At 43.7% G+C, this 24,232-nt stretch overlaps 1 protein-coding gene across 3 annotated transcripts in view; it reads left to right on the top strand.

Moving 5' to 3' along the window:
• The window catches only part of LOC311134264 (phosphatidate phosphatase LPIN2-like), a 34,172-nt gene extending 15,859 nt beyond the window's left edge, over positions 1-18,313 (top strand). For all 3 annotated transcript variants that reach the window (XM_084167888.1, XM_084167887.1, XM_084167889.1), the window contains exons 7-19: positions 1,446-2,457; positions 2,616-2,712; positions 4,422-4,609; positions 4,892-4,985; positions 5,108-5,177; positions 5,572-5,670; positions 10,107-10,201; positions 10,311-10,458; positions 15,858-16,006; positions 16,175-16,261; positions 16,627-16,894; positions 17,529-17,632; positions 17,924-18,313. In XM_084167888.1, coding sequence (XP_084024014.1) covers positions 1,446-2,457; positions 2,616-2,712; positions 4,422-4,609; positions 4,892-4,985; positions 5,108-5,177; positions 5,572-5,670; positions 10,107-10,201; positions 10,311-10,458; positions 15,858-16,006; positions 16,175-16,261; positions 16,627-16,894; positions 17,529-17,632; positions 17,924-18,071 — 2,559 coding nt within the window. In that variant the 3' untranslated portion in view covers positions 18,072-18,313. The remainder of the gene's footprint in view (positions 1-1,445; positions 2,458-2,615; positions 2,713-4,421; positions 4,610-4,891; positions 4,986-5,107; positions 5,178-5,571; positions 5,671-10,106; positions 10,202-10,310; positions 10,459-15,857; positions 16,007-16,174; positions 16,262-16,626; positions 16,895-17,528; positions 17,633-17,923) is intronic.
• The last annotated feature ends 5,919 nt before the right edge of the window (positions 18,314-24,232 follow it).

Below are 24,232 nucleotides of genomic sequence, written 5' to 3'. Positions count from 1 at the left end.
TCAGCATTCAAATGCTTGTAAAATGGCTTTCGCAATGTCAAGTCATGGGCTTTATTAGTTGGGTGACAACCAATGTAATTTGCTGGGTCATTGTTACCAAATGCACTGTAGAAAATTGTTTTACCGACAAGAGTTGTGTAGGCTACCGGAGTGGACACAACTCACATCTTGCTGCTGCTGATTGGGGCTTTTCGATTGCCAGGTTCACCTCCTCATTTTAAGGTAGTTTTGGTTTAAATAGTCTGTTTATTTGGTCATTTTTACATGAACAGGGTAAAGATGTAATTTCTGCAATAATTATTTTCAGCTGCACTGTAGGCCTATGATCTGAGCGTGCGCTGGAGAAGAGCAGCTCTCCTTCGTAAAGATCTAAAATTGTTTAGTCATTTAGCAGATGCTCTTCTCCAGAGTGACTTACACAGGAGCTATTCGGGTTAAGTGCCTTGCTTAAGGGCACTTTGACAGATTTTTCACCTAGTCTGCTCGGGGGATTCGAACCAGCGACATTTTGGTTACTGGCCCAATGCTCTGAACCGCTAGGCTACCTAACGCCCCAAATGGTCAAAACCATTTGCCTTTAAGACTGGGGTGAAATACAAAGCTGTGCTATATTCATTGGTTATGTCATAGCTAATTTCTACAGATATGAGCTATGACACACACAAACAAACGAGAGAATTCAGCTCAGACAGAGAGAATTCAGCTCAGATAGATCCAGCTCAGAGGCCCAGCTCCTGAGCTCCATCACTATCAGATTTAAATTTAGAAAATGTATCGTTCCTGTATTGTATCAGAGCCCATGTATCTAGATGAGAATCGAATGGTGCTTGAAAGGCAAGATGCACATCCCTACAGGACATACAGGTGTCATAACACAACGTACAGGTGTCATAACAGTACATACAGGTGTTAGAACACATCATGTCATAACATGGCATTCGGTTGTCATAAAAGGGCATGTCATAACAGGACGTACAGGTGTCATAACAGGACATGTCATAACAGGACGTACAGGTGTCATAACAGGGCATGTCATAACAGGACGTACAGATGTCATAACAGGACATGTCATAACAGGACGTACAGGTGTCATAACAGGGCATGTCATAACAGGACGTACAGATGTCATAACAGGACGTACAGGTGTCATAACAGGGCATGTCATAACAGGACGTACAGATGTCATAACAGGACGTACAGGTGTCATAACAGGACATGTCATAACAGGACGTACAGGTGTCATAACAGGACATGTCATAACAGGACGTACAGATGTCATAACAGGACATGTCATAACAGGACGTACAGATGTCATAACAGGGCATGTCATAACAGGACGTACAGGTGTCATAACAGGGCATGTCATAACAGGACGTACAGGTGTCATAAAAAGTTTGTTCAGTAGCTCCATCACCAGACTGCTTTGTTTTCCCTGCTCCCTCTAGATGTGTCCAACGGAGAGAGGGAGGGTGGAGGTGCAGCATGTCTCCCCTGGCGTCCGCTGCTCCGACAGCTCCCACTTCCGCACCATCAAGCGGCAGGATTCCTTTGACATGGGCCTGGAGCCCGTGGTCAGCTGTGTCCGAGCGAGCAGTAGCGTGGCGGTGGTGGTCAGGCCCATGCCCAGGACCGGACCAGCGGTCCAACCCACAGAAAGTTCCCCCATAGACCTGGAGAGAGCCTCCAATATGGCCCACTCCACCCCGAATCACCCCACCTCAGAGCTGCTCTCAGAGCCGCTAACATTGGCATCATTAGCGATGGCTAGCATAGACTCGCCCCAAGCCCCAGGGCCTAGAAAAATGGAAACGCAGCCACAAGTAGAGACCCAGCAGGCAGGGGATGAAGTAGCCGAGGAGTCCCCATCCAACCCGGAGCTGGAAGACTCCATAAACTCCCTGGCTAACAAAATTAGCATTGCTAATGTAGGCGATACTGATAGACAAGCTAGCGAAGTAAGCACAGCAAATGTTGAATGTGTAGCTAACATGGTTAGCCAAGTTGAAAACGACTGTATAGACACACACATCCCATCCAGAAAAGGTAGCAAAGCTGCCACAATCAGCGCAGACAGGCTAGCTAGCAACAGCACAGCTACTTTAGCTTTAACTAACAAGGCTAGTTTGGCTAACACAACTAGCTATGCCAGTGCAGCCAACTTAGGTCCCATTACCACAGAGTGTCTGGGTAGCAGAGCACACCCAGACCAGCACAGTGCCTTTCCAGAACCCAATGGACAGGGGCCAGGAGTTGTCTTGAGTGAGGGCGACAGCGGGATTGAGCCCTGCACCGAGGGAGGGGAGGAGACAGAGAACGGAGTTGTAATGACGTCCAGAGCCACAGACCACTCCCTGACCAATCAGGCTGCAGAGAGTATTGGAGTGACAGATGTGTTAGCCACTGAGGCTCTGAGGGAGGAGCAGTCTAGCTCAGCAGAGCACCAGGACAAGAAGAAAGGTGAGAAACAGATCTCGTCTCAATCCCTAAACCCTGGGCAGGTATACGCATTATAGTAATATCTTCAAGAGGATTTGAGTGTTGGTTTTGACATTACTTTGAATTGTGTGGTGGTTCTCTGTGCTCAGTCTCTGTGCTGCTGTGCTGTGTGAACACAGGTAAACGCAGTCAGCACCTGGGACCCTCCGACATCTACCTGGATGACTTGTCTAACCTGGACCCAGAGGTGGCAGCACTCTACTTCCCACCTAAAAGGTAAAGAGCTCCCTGCTCTCCTTCCTTCTTTCTGTCCTTTTCTTCCTCAATTCTTGCTCAGTTCTGCCTCCAGGGCAAGATTCATGACAATAAACGTCAACCTGCATTTAACCCTTGGCCTACAATTTCCGCACCCCCTGTGGAAATTGAATTAACATAATAAAAACATCCCCATCAAAATCTCTCTGTTTCAGCTAGAGATATCTATTTTTTTGTTGCATTGTCTGCTTCTCAATCCACCACATCCGCCGATATCGCCCTTCCACATCTGCGGTGAAAGGTCTCCGTTTTGGTCTACGACCCCCACAAGCGTCTTGGGACTCCTCTGAAGGTCCCCAGTACCAGTCTTAAAAAATGAATGGAATTGTATATATGGAGATAGTTTAGTGCCTAAAATAAGGGGATAAATACATGTTCTTATATCTCTCAGATATAGGACAGACACTTCAGAACAAGCTTCCTTTAGATACATGTTTTGGACTATCTGTTGTAACATGTATTGAATCTGTTATTCAATACGTTTCTATTGGCTAATAGCAGTAATGCTAAATTCTATGTTTCCACCTCCCCGGTTTAGACAGGGTTTAGACTCTAGACCAAGGCTGCCCAACCCTCTTCCTGGAGATCTACTGTCCTGTAGGTTTTCAGTCCAACCCTAATTTAGCATATCTGATTCAGCAAGTTAAGGTCTTGTTGAGCATCTAATAAGTAGAATCAGGTGTGTTAAATTAGGGTTGATCTCCAGGAAGAGGGTTGGGCAGCACTGCTCTAGACAGTTAAAGCATACAAAATATTTACAATTTCACATCTATCAAACTTTTATTTTTGCATACCCAAAATGCCTACTATTTAGAACGCAAGTACAGGTATTCGGACACGGCCAGTGAGCTTACATGATAGATGAGTGCATGGATTCTACCATAGAGCTACTTTAAGTTAGAAAGTAGCTCTACCTCCACTGGGGTTTTCATGTCCCACCGAATATGATGATTTGGTTTTGGTGTCTTCCATGGAAAAATATTAATGGAGGTCAACATGCAATGGATTTCATAATATCTAGGCCAAAATATGTCACCTTTCCCCAACTTCTGTCTCGATATGACCCAAGTTCCCAGTTGGCATGCCTTCCGCAATCCACACTTACTCAGTGTCAAGGATGACACAAATCAGTTAACTCTATATGTGGATAATGTAGCAGGATGCATTCCCTAACCTGATCATGAGGAATGTTATCTTATCTTAGGCGTTACTGTGTCCTCACAAGGCAGGTCTCACTGCTAGGGACTCACATGGACATCAGCAGACATAAGATATCATAGACTGTATCGCATCCTATACCAAATCAATAGTCATTTCTGAGTGTTTCTCAGAGTTTGAACCTATTGATCCCACTCCTACTCTGAGATCCTTTATGAATAGCACCTGATAAATGCAACAGCTTGGAACTTTCTGTTCCCTCATCATAATGATGAAATATCAGTGTTTTTTATTTATTTATTTTTTTAGTCATTTAGCAGACGCTCTTATCCAGAGCGACTTCCAATTAGTGAGTGCATACATTTTTCATACTGGCCCCCGTGAGGCCATTATGTACATGAATGCAGGCTGGGGGTCAATTCCATTTCAACTCAGGCAATTCACTTCTCAAGTAAACACATAAAAGGCATAGTGGTAGAAGATTTTGCTAATGGCTATCCCTCTCCTCTCAGTGAGGTAGAAGGATGCTCGCGGCCCGGTGCGGAGCAAGAGTCCAGTTCTGGTAACCAGTCTCCACAGTCGGTGGGCAGTGGGGCCATGGACAGCGGCACAGAGTACCTGTCCGACTCTACCACCGACCACTTGGATGTTAGCATGTCCCTCTGCGGCCGCACCGGCCACACCAGCCAAATCAACAAAGGTGCGTGTGTACAGATGTAGGATCTTAATTTGATCACCCTGTTGCAGGAGAACTTTCCTGTAATGTCTATTTCTGTGCAGTTGTGTATGTGTCCGATGGAAGAAACCACATCCGCTCACCGTTTGCTGCTTCTAGTGATGATCTTTATCAAGCTAATGAAGACAGACCTTTTTTAGATGAAATATGAACATGTAGTAACCTATGCATTCTTACCCATTTGTAACAGTTGGATTGATGATACTTTTTCTTGACTTTCTCTATTGCCATTTGCCTCTGTTCCAGATCAGTTTATGGAACATGTTGTGAACTACCAGGATATGGTGAGCAACCCTGGAATCATCGAAGATCCAAACCTGGTTATCTGCATCAACTCAAAGTAAGTGTTAGAGTTGCATTTGGTAATGCTGTACAATATGTTGTTTGCTTGTAGTTCTGCCATCATATGTTTTCAATGTGTCTGTCAGTTGACAAATTCATGTTTTTTTGGTGCTCTTTTAGGTATTATAACTGGGCAGTGGCTGCCCCTATGGTCCTGTCAATGCAAGTTTTTCAAAAGAATCTACCAAAGGTATATTTAACTTTTTTTTTAAACATTTTAGTCATTTAGCAGACGCTCTTATCCAAAACGACTTACAGTTAGTGAGTGCATACATTTTTCATACTGGCCCCTCGTGGGAATTGAACCCACAACCCTGGCGTTGCAAGCGCCATGCTCTACCAACTGAGCTACAGGAGGCCTATATCTCCAATCTTTACCCTTGTTCACTTCCCTTCATGGATTTGAAATTAAATGACTAGTATAAAGAAATATGAAGGGAAGTCTCTCTGGCTCATACCTACTGTATACCAATGTATGGGGGAGTAGTGTATGAGTGCACACTTCAGGAGAAAGGCCAGATAGTTGGGAAAGTGGTGACAGGTGTGATATATATGACCTTTAACCTTGTACTGTCTGTCTGTAGAGTGCCATTGACCAGCTGGTGAAGGACAAGATGCCCAAAAAGTCTGGCCGCTGGTGGTTCTCCTGGAGGAGGAAGGACATGGATACTAACCCAAACCAGGTAGCCTATCACAGGCTTTCTCAACTAACCCAAACCAGGTAGCCTATCACAGGGTTTCTCAACTAACCCAAACCAGGTAGCCTATCACAGGGTTTCTCAACTAACCCAAACCAGGTAGCCTATCACAGGGTTTCTCAACTAACCCAAACCAGGTAGCCTATCACAGGCTTTCTCAACTAACCCAAACCAGGTAGCCTATCACAGGGTTTCTCAACTAACCCAAACCAGGTAGCCTATCACAGGGTTTCTCAACTAATCCAAACCAGGTAGCCTATCACAGGCTTTCTCAACTAACCCAAACCAGGTAGCCTATCACAGGGTTTCTCAACTAACCCAAACCAGGTAGCCTATCACGGGCTTTCTCAACTAACCCAAACTAGGTAGCCTATCACAAGGTTTCTCAACTAACCCAAACCAGGTAGCCTATCACAGGCTTTCTCAATCCAGGCTAGGGTTGTGTTCAGTAGGCACAAAACGGAAGAAGACAGGGAGGTACTATCTGAACTTGTCCAATAAGAAACAATCGTTTTTGTTTTCAGTTGCAACATGTTTTGCTAGGGTGTGGCCTAATTAACACGACCCAGGTATTTTGGGGACCCACAGCCTCTACATATGTTGTTCCTGTCCAGCACCAACACACCTTACAATTGACATTTTAGTCAGTTTGGAATTTCATGAATCATCATCTTATTTAAGCAATAAGGCACAAAAGGCCATGCTATATCATGAATATAGTCACAGATAAATGCCGTTGTTGAGAGAAATTCAAGAGAGGGTTCAGACAGCATCGTGAACATGATGATATTCTCAGAAGGATAACTCAGAAGGAACTATTAAAATCGAATCAAATTTGTCACATACACGTGTTTAGCAGGTGTTATTGCGGGTGTAGCGAAATGCTTGTGCTTCTAGCTCTGACAGTGCAGTAATATCTAACATGTAATATCTAACAACTTCACAACATATACCCAATACACACACATCTAAGTAAGGAATGGAATTAACAAAACATATATGGAGGAGCAATGACAGAGCATGGCTAAGATACAGTAGAATATTATAGAATACAGTATATACAGTGGGGGAAAAAAGTATTTAGTCAGCCACCAATTGTGCAAGTTCTCCCACTTAAAAAGATGAGAGAGGCCTGTAATTTTCATCATAGGTACACGTCAACTATGACAGACAAATTGAGAAAATCACATTGTAGGATTTTTAATTAATTTATTTGCAAATTATGGTGGAAAATAAGTATTTGGTCACCTACAAACAAGCAAGATTTCTGGCTCTCACAGACCTGTAACTTCTTCTTTAAGAGGCTCCTCTGTCCTCCACTCGTTACCTGTATTAATGGCACCTGTTTGAACTTGTTATCAGTATAAAAGACACCTGTCCACAACCTCAAACAGTCACACTCCAAACTCCACTATGGCCAAGACCAAAGAGCTGTCAAAGGACACCAGAAACAAAATTGTAGACCTGCACCAGGCTGGGAAGACTGAATCTGCAATAGGTAAGCAGCTTGGTTTGAAGAAATCAACTGTGGGAGCAATTATTAGGAAATGGAAGACATACAAGACCACTGATAATCTCCCTCGATCTGGGGCTCCACGCAAGATCTCACCCCGTGGGGTCAAAATGATCACAAGAACAGTGAGCAAAAATCCCAGAACCACACGGGGGGACCTAGTGAATGACCTGCAGAGAGCTGGGACCAAAATAACAAAGCCTACCATCAGTAACACACTACGCCGCCAGGGACTCAAATCCTGCAGTGCCAGACGTGTCCCCCTGCTTAAGCCAGTACATGTCCAGGCCCGTCTGAAGTTTGCTAGAGTGCATTTGGATGATCCAGAAGAGGATTGGGAGAATGTCATATGGTCAGATGAAACCAAAATAGAACTTTTTGGTAAAAACTCAACTCGTTGTGTTTGGAGGACAAAGAATGCTGAGTTGCATCCAAAGAACACTATACCTACTGTGAAGCATGGGGGTGGAAACATCATGCTTTGGGGCTGTTTCTGCAAAGGGACCAGGACGACTGATCCGTGTAAAGGAAAGAATGAATGGGGCCATGTATCGTGAGATTTTGAGTGAAAACCTCCTTCCATCAGCAAGGGCATTGAAGATGAAACGTGGCTGGGTCTTTCAGCATGACAATGATCCCAAACACACCGCCCGGGCAACGAAGGAGTGGCTTCGTAAGAAGCATTTCAAGGTCCTGGAGGGGCCTAGCTAGTCTCCAGATCTCAACCCCATAGAAAATCTTTGGAGGGAGTTGAAAGTCCGTGTTGCCCAGCGACAGCCCCAAAACATCACTGCTCTAGAGGAGATCTGCATGGAGGAATGGGCCAAAATACCAGCAACAGTGTGTGAAAACCTTGTGAAGACTTACAGAAAACATTTGACCTGTGTCATTGCCAACAAAGGGTATATAACAAAGTATTGAGAAACTTTTGTTATTGACCAAATACTTATTTTCCACCATAATTTGCAAATAAATTCATTAAAAATTCTATAATGTGATTTTCTGGATTTTTTTTCCTCATTTTGTCTGTCATAGTTGACGTGTACCTATGATGAAAATTACAGGCCTCTCTCATCTTTTTAAGTGGGAGAACTTGCACAATTGGTGGCTGACTAAATACTTTTTCCCCCCACTGTACATATGAGATGAGTAATGCAAGATATGTAAACATTATTAAAGTGACTAGTGTTCCATTTCTTAAAGTGGCCAGTGATTTCTATAGGCGGCAGCAGCCTCTAATGTGCTAGTGATGGCTAATTAACAGTCTGATGGCCTTGAGATAGAAGCAGTTTTTCAGTCTCTCGGTCCCAGCTTTGATGCACCTGTACTGACCTCGCCTTCTGGATGATAGCGGGGTGAACAGGCAGTGGCTCGGGTGGTTGATGTCCTTGATGATCTTTTTGGCCTTCCTGTGACATCGGGTGCTGTAGGTGTCCTGGAGGGTGGGTAGTTTGCCCCCTGTAATGCGTTCTGCAGACCGCACCACCCTCTGGAGAGCCCTGCGGGTGTGGGTGGTGCAGTTGCCGTACCAGGCGGTGATACAGCCCGACAGGATGCTCTCTGCATCTGTAAAAGTTTGTGAGGGTTTTAGGTGCCAAGACAAATTTCTTTAGCCTCCTGAGGTTGAAGAGGCTCTGTTGCGCCTTCTTCACCACACTGTCTGCGTGGGTGGACCATTTCAGTTTGTCAGTGATGTGTACGCCAAGAAACTTGAAGCTTTCCACCTTCTCCACTGCGGTCCCATCAATGTGGATAGGGGGGTGCACCCTCTGCTTTTTCCTGAAGTCCACGATCATCTCCTTTGTTTTGTTGACGTTGAGTGAGAGGTTATTTTCTTGGCACTACACTCCCAGAGCCCTCACATCCTCCCTGTAGGCTGTCTCATCATTGTTGGTAATCAAGCCTACTACTGTTGTGTTGTCTGCAAACTTGATGATTGAGTTGGAGGCGTGCTTGGCCACGCAGTCATGGGTGAATAGGGAGTACAGGAGGGGGCTGAGCACGCACCCTTGTGGGGCGCCAGTGTTGAGGATCAGCGAAGTGGAGGTGTTGTTGTATACCTTCACCACCTGGGGGCAGCCCGTCAGGAAGTCCAGGACCCAGTTGCACTGGGCGGGGTTCAGACCCAGGGCCTCGAGCTTCATGATGATCTTGGTGGGTACTATGGTGTTGAATGCTGAGCTATAGTCAATGAACAGCATTCTTACATATGTATTCCTCTTGTCCAGATGGGATAGGGCAGTATGCAGTGTATTGGCGATTGCATCGTCTGTGGATCTATTGGGGCGGTAAGCAAATTGAAGTGGCTCTAGGGTGACAGGTAAGGTAGAGGTGATATGATCCTTGACTAGTCTCTCAAAGCACTTCATGATGACAGAAGTGTGTGCTATGGGGCGATAGTCATTTAGTTCAGTTACCTTTGCTTTCTTGGTTACAGGAGCAATGGTGGCCATCTTGAAGCAAGTGGGGACACTTGCGCATGCTCTGAGGGCGCGGCTAGGCCGGCAGCCTTGCGGGGGTTAACATGCTTAAATGTCTTACTCACGTCTGCCATGGAGAAGGAGAGCCCACAGTCCTTGGTAGTGGGCCGCATCGGTGGCAATGTGTTATCCTCAAAGCAGGCGAAGAAGGTGTTTAGCTTGTCCAGAAGCAAGACGTCGGTGTCGGCGACGTGGCTGGTTTTCCTTTTGTAGTCCGTGATTGTCTGTAGACCCTGCCACATACGTCTCGTGTCTGAGCCGTTGAATTGCGACTCCACTTTATTAGCAGTGCCAATATCGGCATATAAGCTTTGAATGCTGCTCGTCCAATCAGCATCCAGGATCCAAACTACCCATTTTATAATGAAGGATAATGGTAAAGAGCTGCCTAGCAACAACAATATTTTCTCTGTCTTTCCCTATGGCAGACTGGAGAGAACTCTAAGCAGGACCAAGAGGAGGCACATGCAGAGACTGAAGTCTCAACCTCTGTGTCTGTCACTGGTCCCTCAACAAACATACTGTGAGTGATTACACACAGACACACACTGTTCCTCATGCGTAACGCATATGACCGATTGTCGTTTATTTTGGCAGAATTACTATGCCATCAGCTATGTGTGACTTTTCAGGGCGACTCTGGATGACCTGACTAGTGACGAGGAGGCGGGCCTAGGCAGAGTGGGCAACCTATCATCAGAGACCTTAGAGACCATAAACACTGGCCAGTGTTTTAGCCACATGTACCGCAAGTCCCTACGCCTCACCTCCGAACAGATAGTATGTCCTCACTACCACACACACACCAGGAATTGTTCTGCCTTTGAAATCCTCTGTAGCTCAGCTGGTAGAGCACGGCGCTTGTAACGCCAAGGTAGTGGGTTCGATCCCCGGGACCACCCATACACAAAAATGTATGCACGCATGACTGTAAGTCGCTTTGGATAAAAGCGTCTGCTAAATGGCATATTATTATTTATTATTATAAATCCTTGGGCGGGCTGCCTAAGCAAGTCCAAAGTAAAAAAATTAATATATTAATTCATTACTTTTTTACGTTCCTTTTTTGGGATCGAAAACGTTTTCACTGTAAACTTAAATGACAAAATCCCGATATACAGTGCTGTGAAAAAGAATTTGTCCCCAGAGCAGAATTCATGGTTCCTTCTATTAAGACAAGTCGTCCAGGTCCTGAGGCAGCAAAGCATCCCCAAACCATCACACTACCACCATCATACTTGACCGTTGGTATAAGGTTCTTACTGTGGAATGCAGTGATTGGTTTTCGCCAGGCATAATGGGACCCATGTCATCCAAAAAGTTATACTTTTGACTCATCTGTCCATAGATAATTATTCCAAGAGTCTTGATGATCATTCAGGTGCTTCCAGGTTCTTTTTGGCAAACTTCAGTCAACTTTTTGGTCAATCATTGTGGTGGTAGTGTAATGGTTTGGGGATGCTTTGCTCCCTCAGGTCCTGGACGGCTTGCCTTAATAGAAGGAACCATGAATTCTGCTCTGTATCAGAGAATTCTACAGGAGAATGTCAGGCCATCCGGCTGTGAGCATAAGCTGAAGCGTAGCTGGAACCTGCAGCAAGACAATGATCCAAAACACACAATCAAGTCTACATGAAATGGTTAAAACAACAAATTGGAAGTTTTGGAATGGCCTAGTCAAAGTCCAGACCTAATCCCAATTGAGATGTTGTTGCATTACTTGAAACAAGCAGTTAATGCTTGAAAACCAACACAGTTCTGCATGCAGGAGTGGGCCAAAATTCCTCCACAGCGACGTGAAAGACTGATCAACAACTACAGGAAGCATTTGGTTGCAGTCATTGCAGCTAAAGGTGGCACAACCAGTTATTGAGTGTAAGGGGGAATTGTTTTTTTACACAGGGGAATTGGGTGTTGCATAACTTTTAATTAAATAAAATAAGTTTATTTTTTATTTGTAAACTCTGGTTCCCTTGATCTAATATTAGGTTTTGGTTGTAGATCTGATATCAAAAATATGCAAAAATAGAGAATCAGAAAGGGGGCAAATACTTTTTCACGGCACTAACTTACATAGAAAAGATAATGGATATATATATATATATATATATGTATATATACACACACACACACACACACAGTACCAGTCAAAAGTATTCCAAGTGAAGCTGGTTGAGAGAATGCCAAGAGTGTGCAAAGCTGTCATCAAGGCAAAGGGTGGCAATTTGAAGAATCTCAAATATAAAATATATTTAGATTGGTTTGACACTTTTTTGGTTACTACATGATTCCATATGTGTTATTTTATAGTTTTGATGTCTTCACTATTATTCTACAATGTAGAAAATACTAAAAAATAAAGAAAAACCCTTGAATGAGTAGTCCAAACTTTTGACAGGTACTGATATGTGTATGTGTGTGTGTGTGTGTGTGTGTGTGTATATATATATATATATATATACAGTGGGGAGAACAAGTATTTGATACACTGCCAATTTTGCAGGTTTTCCTACTTACAAAGCAGGTAGAGGTCTGTAATTTTTATCATAGGTACACTTCAACTGTGAGAGACGGAATCTAAAACAAAAATCCAGAAAATCACATTGTATGATTTTTAAGTAATTCATTTGCATTTTATTGCATGACATAAGTATTTGATACATCAGAAAAGCAGAACTTAATATTTGGTACAGAAACCTTTGTTTGCAATTACAGAGATCATACGTTTCCTGTAGGTCTTGACCAGGTTTGCACCCACTGCAGCAGGGATTTTGGCCCACTCCTCCATACAGACCTTCTCCAGATCCTTCAGGTTTCGGGGCTGTCGCTGGGCAATACGGACTTTCAGCTCCCTCCAAATATTTTCTATTGGGTTCAGGTCTGGAGACTGGCTAGGCCACTCCAGGACCTTGAGATGCTTCTTACGGAGCCACTCCTTAGTTTCCCTGGCTGTGTGTTTCGGGTCATTGTTATGCTGGAAGACCCAGCCACGACCCATCTTCAATGCTCTTACTGAGGGAAGGAGGTTGTTGTCCAAGATCTCGCGATACATGGCCCCATCCATCCTCCCCTCAATACGGTACAGTCGTCCTGTCCCCTTTGCAGAAAAGCATCCCCAAAGAATGATGTTTCCACCTCCATGCTTCACGGTTAGGATGGTGTTCTTGGGGTTGTACTCATCCTTCTTCTTCCTCCAAACACGGCGAGTGGAGTTTATACCAAAAAGCTCTATTTTTGTCTCATCAGACCACATGCCCTTCTCCCATTCCTCCTCTGGATCATCCAGATGGTCATTGGCAAACTTCAGACGGGCCTGGACATGCGCTGGCTTGAGCAGGGGGACCTTGCGTGCGCTGCAGGATTTTAATCCATGACGGTGTAGTGTGTTACTAATGGTTTTCTTTGAGACTGTGGTCCCAGCTCTCTTCAGGTCATTGACCAGGTCCTGCCGTGTAGTTCTGGGCTGATCCCTCACCTTCCTCATGATCATTGATGCCCCACGAGGTGAGATCTTGCATGGAGCCCCAGACCGAGGTTGATTGACCGTCATCTTGAACTTCTTCCATTTTCTAATAATTGTGCCAACAGTTGTTGCCTTCTCACCAAGCTGCTTGCCTATTGTCCTGTAGCCCATCCCAGCCTTGTGCAGGTCTACAATTTTATCCCTGATGTCCTTACACAGCTCTCTGGTCTTGGCCATTGTGGAGAGGTTGGAGTCTGTTTGATTGAGTGTGTGGACAGGTGTCTTTTATACAGGTAACAAGTTCAAACAGGTGCAGTTAATACAGGTAATGAGTGGAGAACAGGAGGGCTTCTTAAAGAAAAACTAACAGGTTTGTGAGAGCCGGAATTCTTACTGGTTGGTAGGTGATCAAATACTTATGTCATGCAATAAAATGCAAATTAATTACTTAAAAATCATACAATGTGAAACCTGCAAAATCGGCAGTGTATCAAATACTTGTTCTCCCCACTGTGTATATATATATATATATATATATATATATATATATATATATATATATATATATATATATATATATATATATATATATATATATATATATATATATATATATATACACACACACACACACAGTGGGGAGAACAAGTATTTGATACACTGCCGATTTTGCAGGTTTTCCTACTTACAAAGCATGTAGAGGTCTGTAATTTTTATCATAGGTACACTTCAACTGTGAGAGATGGAATCTAAAACACAAATCCAGAAAATCACATTGTATGATTTTTAAGTAATTAAATTTAGTATTTGATCACCTACCAACCAGTAAGAATTCCGTCTCTCACAGATCTGTTAGTTTTTCTTTAAGAAGCCCTCCTGTTCTCAAATCATTACCTGTATTAACTGCACCTGTTTGAACTCGTTACCTGTATAAAAGACACCTGTCCACACACTCAATCAAACAGACTCCAACCTCTCCACAATGGCCAAGACCAGAGAGCTGTGTAAGGACATCAGGGATAAAATTGTAGACCTGCACAAGGCTGGGATGGGCTACAGGACAATAGGCAAGCAGCTTGGTGAGAAGGCAACAACTGTTGGCGCAATTATTAGAAAATGGAAGAAGTTCAAGATGACGGTCAATCACCCTCGGTCTGGGGCTCCATGCAAGATCTCACCTCGTGGGGCATCAATGATCATGAGGAAGGTGAGGGATCAGCACAGAACTACACGGCAGGACCTGGGTAATGACCTGAAGAGAGCTGGGACCACAGTCTCAAAGACAACCATTAGTAACACACTACGCCGTCATGGATTAAAATCCTGCAGCGCACGCAAGGTCCCCCTGCTCAAGCCAGTGCATGTCCAGGCCCGTCTGAAGTTTGCCAATGACCATCTGGATGATCCAGAGGAGGAATGGGAGAAGGTAATGTGGTCTGAAGAGACAAAAATAGAGCTTTTTGGTCTAAACTCCACCCGCCGTGTTTGGAGGAAGAAGAAGGATGAGTACAACCCCAAGAACACCATCCCAACCGTGAAGCATGGAGGTGGAAGCATCAGTCTTTGGGGAAGCTTTTCTGCAAAGGGGACAGGACGACTGCACTGTATTGAGGGGAGGATGGATGGGGCCATGTATCGCGAGATCTTGGCCAACAACCTCCTTCCCTCAGTAAGAGCATTGAAGATGGCTCGTGGCTGGGTCTTCCAGCATGACAACGAACCGAAACACACAGCCAGGGCAACTAAGGAGTGGCTCCGTAAGAAGCATCTCAAGGTCCTGGAGTGGCCTAGCCAGTCTCCAGACCTGAACCCAATAGAAAATCTTTGGAGGGAGCTGAAAGTCCGTATTGCCCAGCGACAGCCCCGAAACCTGAAGGATCTGGAGAAGGTCTGTATGGAGGAGTGGGCCAAAATCCCTGCAGCAGTGTGTGCAAACCTAGTCAAGACCTACAGGAAACGTATGATCTCTGTAATTGCAAACAAAGGTTTCTGTACCAAATATTAAGTTCTGCTTTTCTGATGTATCAAATACTTATGTCATGCAATAAAATGCAAATTAATTACTTAAAAGTCATACAATGTGATTTTCTGGATTTTTGTTTTAGATTCCGTCTCTCACAGTTGAAGTGTACCTATGATAAAAATTACAGACCTCCACATGCTTTGTAAGTAGGAAAACCTGCAAAATCTGCAGTGTATCAAATACTTGTTCTCCCCACTGTATGTATATATATATATATATATATATATATATCTATATCATGTTTGATAACTAACAATCACCAAAATAAAAGTTAGACAGTCAGGGAGAATTGAACATTCCAAAAGCAATGAATTTAGCAGTATCTTTTTTTGTTATGTTTGAGCAAAAGAACACAGCAGTAGCCATGGCAAAATGCATAGAATTGTTGGAAATTAGCTTTAAAATGGCAACATTTTCTCTCAGCTCCAGGGCAGAATATGTAGAATCGCAGGACATTTGCTTTAAAACTACAAACATTTCTCAGGTCCATGGACAAATGTGTAGAATTACAGGAAATTGGCTTTAAAATGCTCAACTTTCTCTACACCGCCAAGATGGGGGCCTCAAAAATGTCCTGCCACGCCCAACACCTAAGCCCCTGTTTGATCCAGAAAAACCCTGCACACACAGTCACACACACGGTCACAGACACACACACACTGCCTCATAATCCCTACCCTGTGTTGCGATCAGGAGCAGTTGAACCTGCGTGAGGGGGCCAACAAGGTTATGTTCAGCGTGACCACTCAGTACCAGGGCACCTGTCGCTGCGAAGCCGCCATCTACCTGTGGAACTGGGACGACCGCGTCGTCATCTCAGACATCGATGGCACCATCACAAAGTGAGTGTGTGTGTGTGTGTGTTTGCATGTAAGAAAGGTACTACCCAGTGTTTTTAGAGAGAGTTTAGCACCATCATGGCCCTGTATGATCCAATCTGTATGTACATGTGAATATGTGTGTGTTGTGTGTGTTCAGTGCTTTATGATCTGTCTCCTTGCCCATTACAGGTCTGATGCCCTGGGTCATATCCTACCTCAGCTGGGGAAAGACTGGACACACCACGGCATCGCCCGTCTCTACCACAAAATCCACCAGTAAGTGTAACCAGTCACGTTTTGAAACTGTAAACGAAGATGAGCATTTATTAATATTACAGATAGTCTCTCTCTCTTTCAGTCCGTTTTCTTCTGTTTGGTTCATAATGAACAAGACGCAGCCGTTCCCTCCACCATCAGTATTTACTGTGCATGAGTTGGTTCCAAAACTCTGTATTTTGAGCCAAAATGGCGACATTGTAAAATGACACTTCCCACTCTAAATGAATGTGCCATTCTGTGCTTCTCATTGGAAGCCATTGATCACTGTCAAGATGCTTGTATCCAGTTGTTGTTTTATTACCAATGGGTAACCCCTCCCCTCTCTCTCTCCCCCTCTCTCTCTCTCCCTCCTTCCCTCCTAGAAACGGCTACAAGTTCCTGTACTGTTCGGCACGGGCCATCGGCATGGCCGACATCACCAAGGGCTACCTGCAGTGGGTGAACGACAAAGGCACTGTCCTCCCCAAGGGCCCCGTGCTGCTGGCCCCCAGCAGTTTCTTCTCTGCCCTGCACAGAGAGGTGGTAGAGAAGAAGCCGGAGGTGTTCAAGATCGCCTGCCTCACTGACATCCGAGACCTGTTCAACCCCCAGAGGCAGCCCTTCTATGCAGCCTTTGGTAACAGGACCAATGTGAGCCACACACACACACACAGTCACAAACACACACACACACACAGTCACACACACACGCACAGTCACACACACACACAGTCTCACACACACACAGTCACACACATACACACACACAGTCACACACACGCACAGTCACACGCACAGTCACACACACACACGCACAGTCACACACACAGTCACACACACACAGGCTGCGTCCGATTCCCCGACTTGCGTTTGTAATAGTAGGCGCTTTGGGTATGTGAAAATATAACGTTTTATAGGGGACGGGCTGTACCAAAATTAACAAATGGCGGGAAACAACACAATTTGCGCATTTGACGGTGCATTCTCAGTGTAGGTGAGCCTAGTATGTTGATATTTGTTGCTCACTGTATACATTTTTACTAAACAGTACGTTCTAAATAGTATGTAGTATGATAAGTACACGGTATGTAGTTTTAGTAGGTGGTAGGCAAGACAGATTTCAGACACTGCCACACACACACACACACACACACACACACACACACCGCTGACTCGCTGTCTGTGTTTGGCCATTGTTTCTCAATCCATTCTCTTGGGGATGGATTCAAGTTTTTCAAATGTATTTTAAATAAAGCTTGATTTGAGTGTTGTCTGGATTTCCCAGGATGCCTATGCTTATAAGGAAGTGGGTGTCCGTGACACCAGGATCTTCACTGTGAACCCCAAGGGAGAACTCATCCAGGAGAAGAACAAAGGCAACAAGTCCTCGTAAGTACACTAGCCAATAGAGGAGTGACAATCATCAGGCCACTCCTCCATAAGTGCACACTCAATACATACAGTACAGTTTCTCAATTTAATAACATTCTTTAATTTTAAAAAATGCTCCTGATAGCTGCATGCTTTGGTTTTGAGCATGCTGTCATGTCTGTTCCAAGAGTCTGAATATATCAGTAGACTCCTGATTATTGTGTGTGTGTGTGTGTGTGTGTGTGTGTGTGTGTGTGTGTGTGTGTGTGTGTGTGTGTGTGTGTGTGTGTGTGTGTGTGTGTGTCACAGGTACACTCACCTGAGCGAGCTGGTGGAACACTTCTTCCCTATGATCTCTGAGGATGGGATGTCGTCCTCCTTCGACTGCCCTGAGTTCAGCCACTTCTCCTACTGGAGAGAGCCCCTAACACCACTGGACCTGTCCTCTCTGGACTAGACACACACACACACACACACACACACACACACACACCACTGGACCTGTCCTCTGGACTAGACACACACACACTCTGTCTTTCTTTCCTCCTCTTTCTCTCTATCTTTTTCCTTCTCTCTCATCACCCCTTTTCTCTCTCTCTTTCGATCCCTTTCTGAATTCAGAAATAGTTTTAATAAGCATTTATGGTCTGGAATATTGTAGATGTGCAAGGTTCTCATTTAATATACTCTATATTATTATATTCTGTGTCGATTCATCTGATGCAATAGAGAACAAAATTGAAGTGTCTGGCTTTCCACACTTGCTGGGACACACACAAGCACAGAGCAAAATTTAGACCAAATATGCACCGATGACATACATTTTACGCAACACTGTGACTTCATATTGTGCAGTACATGATTGCAAAAAGATATGCTGCACTGGCCATACCATATTGCCATTATCCAAATGATACTGGCAATTTGGGAAACCCTTGTGCTGCTCAAGAATTCAATTTATATTTACATTTTAGTCATTTAGCACAGGGTTTCCCAAATTGTCCAGTATTGGGGAACATCCCACGCCCCCCTTCATGCACAAGCCCTGTTCATGACACAAACTGTTCACACCCCTCTTGTTGTGGGCTTAGTTTAAAACCTGTACTCCCTGTAGTTCATTGCAGTACTTAAAGGGATAGTTCACCCAAAAAAGGAGACAATAGACTGACAGACTGCGGTCCACTCTTCCCAAGTGATGTTGGAACATTGAACGTCTACATGACCTAGTAACCATTCTTAATGTTTTACATGATTAGTAAAAAATTTCAAATAATTATAGCGCTCAAATGTGATCAATGTAAAAGAAAAACTATAGAAAGCAACGTGTGTGCATGTTGACTCCAAAGAGGATATTGTGGCTCAGACAATACTGTAAGTGTAACCCAGAGTTAGACCAAAAGGACTGCTGCTTTTGACTGGAAGCAAGCTTTTTTTATCTAGTTTATGTTTGACTTATGTGGAGCTCTGGCATCACGGGTTTGGTAGCAATTGGATATTCATTAGCTAGAGTTTGGTGGAGGTTTGTTATGGGAGAGATCTGAGCAGAACGTGTGTTGCTACTACAAGTTAACAGCAGGCTCAAGTCACACCTCTCCCTTCAAGGTACTGCACCACTTGGTTTTGTGCACAGCCATATGGATATCTATATATGCTTTCAATATGGTTTTAAACTAGGCCCTATGTGAATTTGGGGGGTTCCGTTTCAGATACATTCCAGGGTTGAGTGAATGGACTGTTTGGGTAATTGAAATGGCCATGGTCTGGTCTGACAAGGTGCCTTTTTTGCTTATATATGATTTATAAACTTTCATATTTAAAGGGATACTTCAGGATTTTATCTACTTTCCCAGGGTCAGATGAACTAATGCGTGCAGTTTGAAGGAAGTTGCTAACTAGCGCTAGCACACGTAGTCAGTTAACTGGAAGTCTTTGGGTATCTGCTAGCATGCAGGGACGGCCTGTTCAATAGGGCGATATGGGCGACGCACTGCCAAACGGGAAAAGGAAGGGATTTTTTTTCTAATCAATTATATCACGGCAACAGTAGTTATCAGTGTTGTAATCTATACGTCTGATCTGCCACAGTGCCACACTGCCACTAAATGTCGAATCAGGCTAAAGTCGTGCTTCAAATGGCTCCACCCCCTTTTGGGGCGATTTCAGTCAGATTGAAAATCGCCCAGAACTTCTGTCATAGACTCCCATGTAAAATCTATTTTTTTCAAATTTCAGAGCCTTCAATACAATCTCAATGGGTGTCTGTGGGCTTGCACTTACGCGCTTTCGTCACATGAACGTAACTAAGAAAAGAGAGGGTAGCAGCGTCAATCAATTCACTACTACTATCAACATGGCTAGGCTTCAGTGCAACTCGGTTGTGTCTTTGAAAGAATTTCCTTTTTGTCGGCGAACAAATGAAGATAAATTGGCAACGAAACAATTAGGACCTCCCAGACCAAATTTAATAATTCAACAGGTTTCTACTAAAGGCGGAAAGTCCTACACCCGAGGATTTTCCAAAAATTGGTACGAACGAAAAAAGACATTGCCACTCACTCAACTGGATGACGAGGGATACAGGCTAGCTGTCCGCCGCCACAACGATGAGGTTAGTGTTGATAATCACAAGTTTACTGGATGTGGATATGGTGTAATAAAGGCAGTTTATTCAGAGGTAAATATATCTGGAATCGCGTTCACGGACCCGTTCGTCAAACTCTTAAAAATGAACTTGGGCTGGGAATTGCCAGGAACCTCACGATAAGATATATGCATCAGCATTGCGAGTCTCATGATTCTATACGTATTGCGATTCGATACTGTGATTTTATTGCGCACCATATGTCTGTTGCAGAGGGATCAGAAAGCCATGAGAACGAGTTTTGATCAGTCATGGAAATAAAAGTGCTGAAAACAAATTGGCTCCCAATGTGAAAAGATTGAGAACAAGCTATGAAGGAACAATAATGGTGTTTTGGTGCAGGTACAGCCAACTAGCGCTAAAATATTGCGATATTGTCAATACAGTATATCGTAAAGTATCACTATGTAACTCGATTTCTTTCACCCCAATCCCTCAAATTAACGGTAAATAACTGAATTGTTTGCCCCACATTTAGCTAAGATGATTAGCTAGCCAGCTAAAATGTTTTAGTTAGTTAGCAGTCGCATCTACAATAGTTTACTGTCAATAACATGTCTCCAAAAATGACGTGGTGTCTCCAATTGTGTTGACATTTTACAATTGCAATGCGCATCCATGAGTATCCACTTTCTGTAGCTCAGCTGGTAGAGCATGGTGCTTGTAACGCCAAGGTAGTGGGTTCGATCCCCGGGACCACCCATACACAAAAATGTATGCACGCATGACTGTAAGTCGCTTTGGATAAAAGCGTCTGCTAAATGGCATATTATTATTATTATTATTATTATTATTATTATTATCTGAAGAGAGCCCCGAAACATTGTGTGCAGACATTTTATGCAATAAATGAAGTAGGTTCAATCTAGTAGTTCTGATCTTCTGATTGGTCCTGATGAGTTGGGCGAGGTCCCCTGCAGGCTACTGTCACTGTTGCATTGGCTCTGAGTCGGGTTCTCTGTCTTCAAATGTTCAGCCTAAGAGAGGGGATTTTTGTGTGTGTGTGTGTGTGTGTGTGTTTAACAGTGATGATGTGTGTGTGTGTGTTTAACAGTGATGATGTGTGTGTGTGTGTGTTTGTGTGTGTGTGTGTCCTCAGAGCAAGAACTCGTGAGTTGGAAGAACTGAGAGGCCTATGGCGTGGGTGTTGTCCTTGGCCACCTGCTGACAAGGCTGACAAGATAGGACCCTTTTGTCCATTGTTATTGGATAGGAACATAACTTATAACCAGCTCCTGACCTAAATAGATCTTAGCACAACATTTTACTCAACATATCATATTCCATATTCACTATAACAAATATATTTACTACGACATTAGCAAGAACCGCCACATCCTCAGCCGGCTAATCCAGTGTGTGAAGTTTTGCGGAGTGTTTGAGTTAGCTTTGCGAGGCAAAGATGAAACTGAGGGCTCCACCAACCCTGGTAAGCCAACACTTTTGAGATCAGTCAATAAATGCTTCTGGTATTGACTTATATGCTGCCCCTGTCTTCATGTTGTTGCTGGACATATCTTTTTTTAAATGTGTGTAGGTCACCTAAATCATCAGAAAAATTGCCCCTCCTGAGAATTTTTTCAGGAGCCGCCACTGCTAGCATGCTAGAAGATACCCATAGACTTCAAGTCATTGCGCTAATGCAAGTTAGCATTGGCTCACAAAACTACCTCTAACTTTCTTCATACTGGACACAGAGATATAGACATGGTATCCACGAGTTCATCTGACTCTTATGAAGTAGATAAAGGGCCTCATTGCCAAAATCCGGAAGTATCCCTTTTATTACATTTAGAAATATATGATTTAATGTCATCCTAAGTGAAAGCAATGACTCTGTGTAGAGAGACATTGCATTGGACCTGAAGAGCCCTGTCGTTGTTGTTATTTTCAAATGATCTACACTGAAAAATATATATATATATAAACACAACATGTAAAGCGATGGTCCCATGTTTCATGAGCTGAAATAAAAGATCACAGAAATGTTCCATACGCACAAAAAGCTTATTTCTCAAAAATGTTGTGAACTAATTTGTTTACATCCCTGTTAGTTAGCATTTCTCCTTTGCCAAGATAATCCATCCACCTGACAGGTGTGGCATATCAAGAAGCTGATTAAACAGCATTATCATTACACAGGTGCACCTTGTGCTGGGGACAATAAAAGGCCACTCTAAAATGTACAATTTTGTTACACAACACAATGCCACAGATGTCTCAAGTTTTGAGGGAGCATGCAATGGCCATGCTGACTGCAAGAATGTCCACCATAGCTGTTGCCAGATAATTTAATGTTGATTTCTCTACCATAAGCCACCTCCAACGTTGCTTTAGAGAATTTGGCAGTATAAAAGCTTTATTTGAGAATAAAAGCAACATGCAAAAATGTCAAAGATTTTACTGAGTTACAGTTCATATAAGGAAATCAGTCAATAAAAATTAATAATTTCACATGACTGGGAATACAGATATGCATCTGTTGATCACAGATACCTTAAAAAAGGTAGGGGCGTGGATCAGAAACCCAGTCCGTATCTGGTGTAACCACCATTTGTCTCATACAGCGCAACACATCTCCTTCGCATAGAGTTGATCAGGCTGTTGATTGTGGCCTGTGGAATGTTGTCCCACTCCTCTTCAATGGCTGTGCGAAGTTGCTGGATATAGGCGGGAACTGGAACATGCTGTCGTACACGTTGATCCAAAGCATCCCAAACATACTTAATGGGTGGCATGTCTGGTGAGTATGCAGGCCATGGAAGAACTGGGACATTTTCAACTTCCAGGAATTGTGTACAGATCCTTGCGACATGGGGCCATGCATTATCATGCTGAAACGTGAAGTGATGGCGGCGGATGAATGGCACGACGATGGGCCTCAGGATCTTGTCACGGTATCTCTGCATTCAAATTGCCATCAATAAAATGAAATTGGGTTTGTTGTCTGTAGCTTATGCCTGCCCATACCATAACCCCATCGCCACGATGGGGCGCTCTGTTCACAACGTTGACATCAGCAAACCGCTCGCCCACATGGCACCTTACACATCTGCGGTTGTGAGGACGGTTGGACATACTGCCAAATTCTTTAAAGCGACGTTGGAGGCGGCTTATGGTAGAGAAATGAACATTCAATTCTCTGGCAACAGTGTATTATGACGAAATTTTTTGACGTTTTGGTTTTCCTCAGGGGGGTTTTCGGCTGTTCGCGCACACACAAAAAAGTATACCCCCCTACGTAGGTGATAGGTTGACAGTAGGGATTCTTCAATGTAGTGTTTGTTCGAATCGTTTTCATTAAAAAAAATTCACTTGAGAAATACTGCACCAAACATCTTAGTTAGATGTAAAATCTCCTTCACAAAAATGTCAAAATTAATAACATATTTCTTGCGTTATCTTAGATTAATTCTGACTACTGGCTATGGCGTCTCAAAATGGACCAACAGTCTTTTAAGGGAGTATGGGAGCACACTCGTTCGGTTCGCCTAGCCGAGTTCAAACCGAAGCATGCAGAAGGCTTAAGCAGTGGAAAAGGTATGGCAGCAAGCCATGCTTTGGTTTAGTTTCACTGGCACTGAATATGATGCACAAAAAATTATAATCAGTCCCTTGACTTGAATGGGATTTATTACATTTTAGTCATTTAGCAGACGCTCTTATCCAGAGTGATTTACAGTTAGTGAGTGCATACATTATTATTTTAATTTTTCTCATACTGGCCCCCTGTGGGAATCGAACCCACAACCCTGGCGTTGCAAACGCCATGCTCTACCGATAAACGATAGCATGTGAAAACAGTTCCAGGGAAACTAAACCAAAGCAGGGATTGCTGTCATACCTTGTCCATGGACTGACTGCTTATATGGTAAGGAAACTGAAATGTAATTTTGTAATCTGGGTGAACTATCCCTTTAATATTAGAGAATAGGACTGTTCCACTTTTATTTTGACTGTAAATACAGTGAACGCCC

The sequence above is a fragment of the Coregonus lavaretus genome (assembly GCF_964263955.1).
Source record: "Coregonus lavaretus genome assembly, chromosome: 8".
Classification (NCBI taxonomy): Eukaryota; Metazoa; Chordata; class Actinopteri; order Salmoniformes; family Salmonidae; genus Coregonus; species Coregonus lavaretus.
The sequence above is the reverse complement of the archived record's forward strand: the minus strand, read 5'-3'. Positions and strand labels throughout refer to the sequence as shown.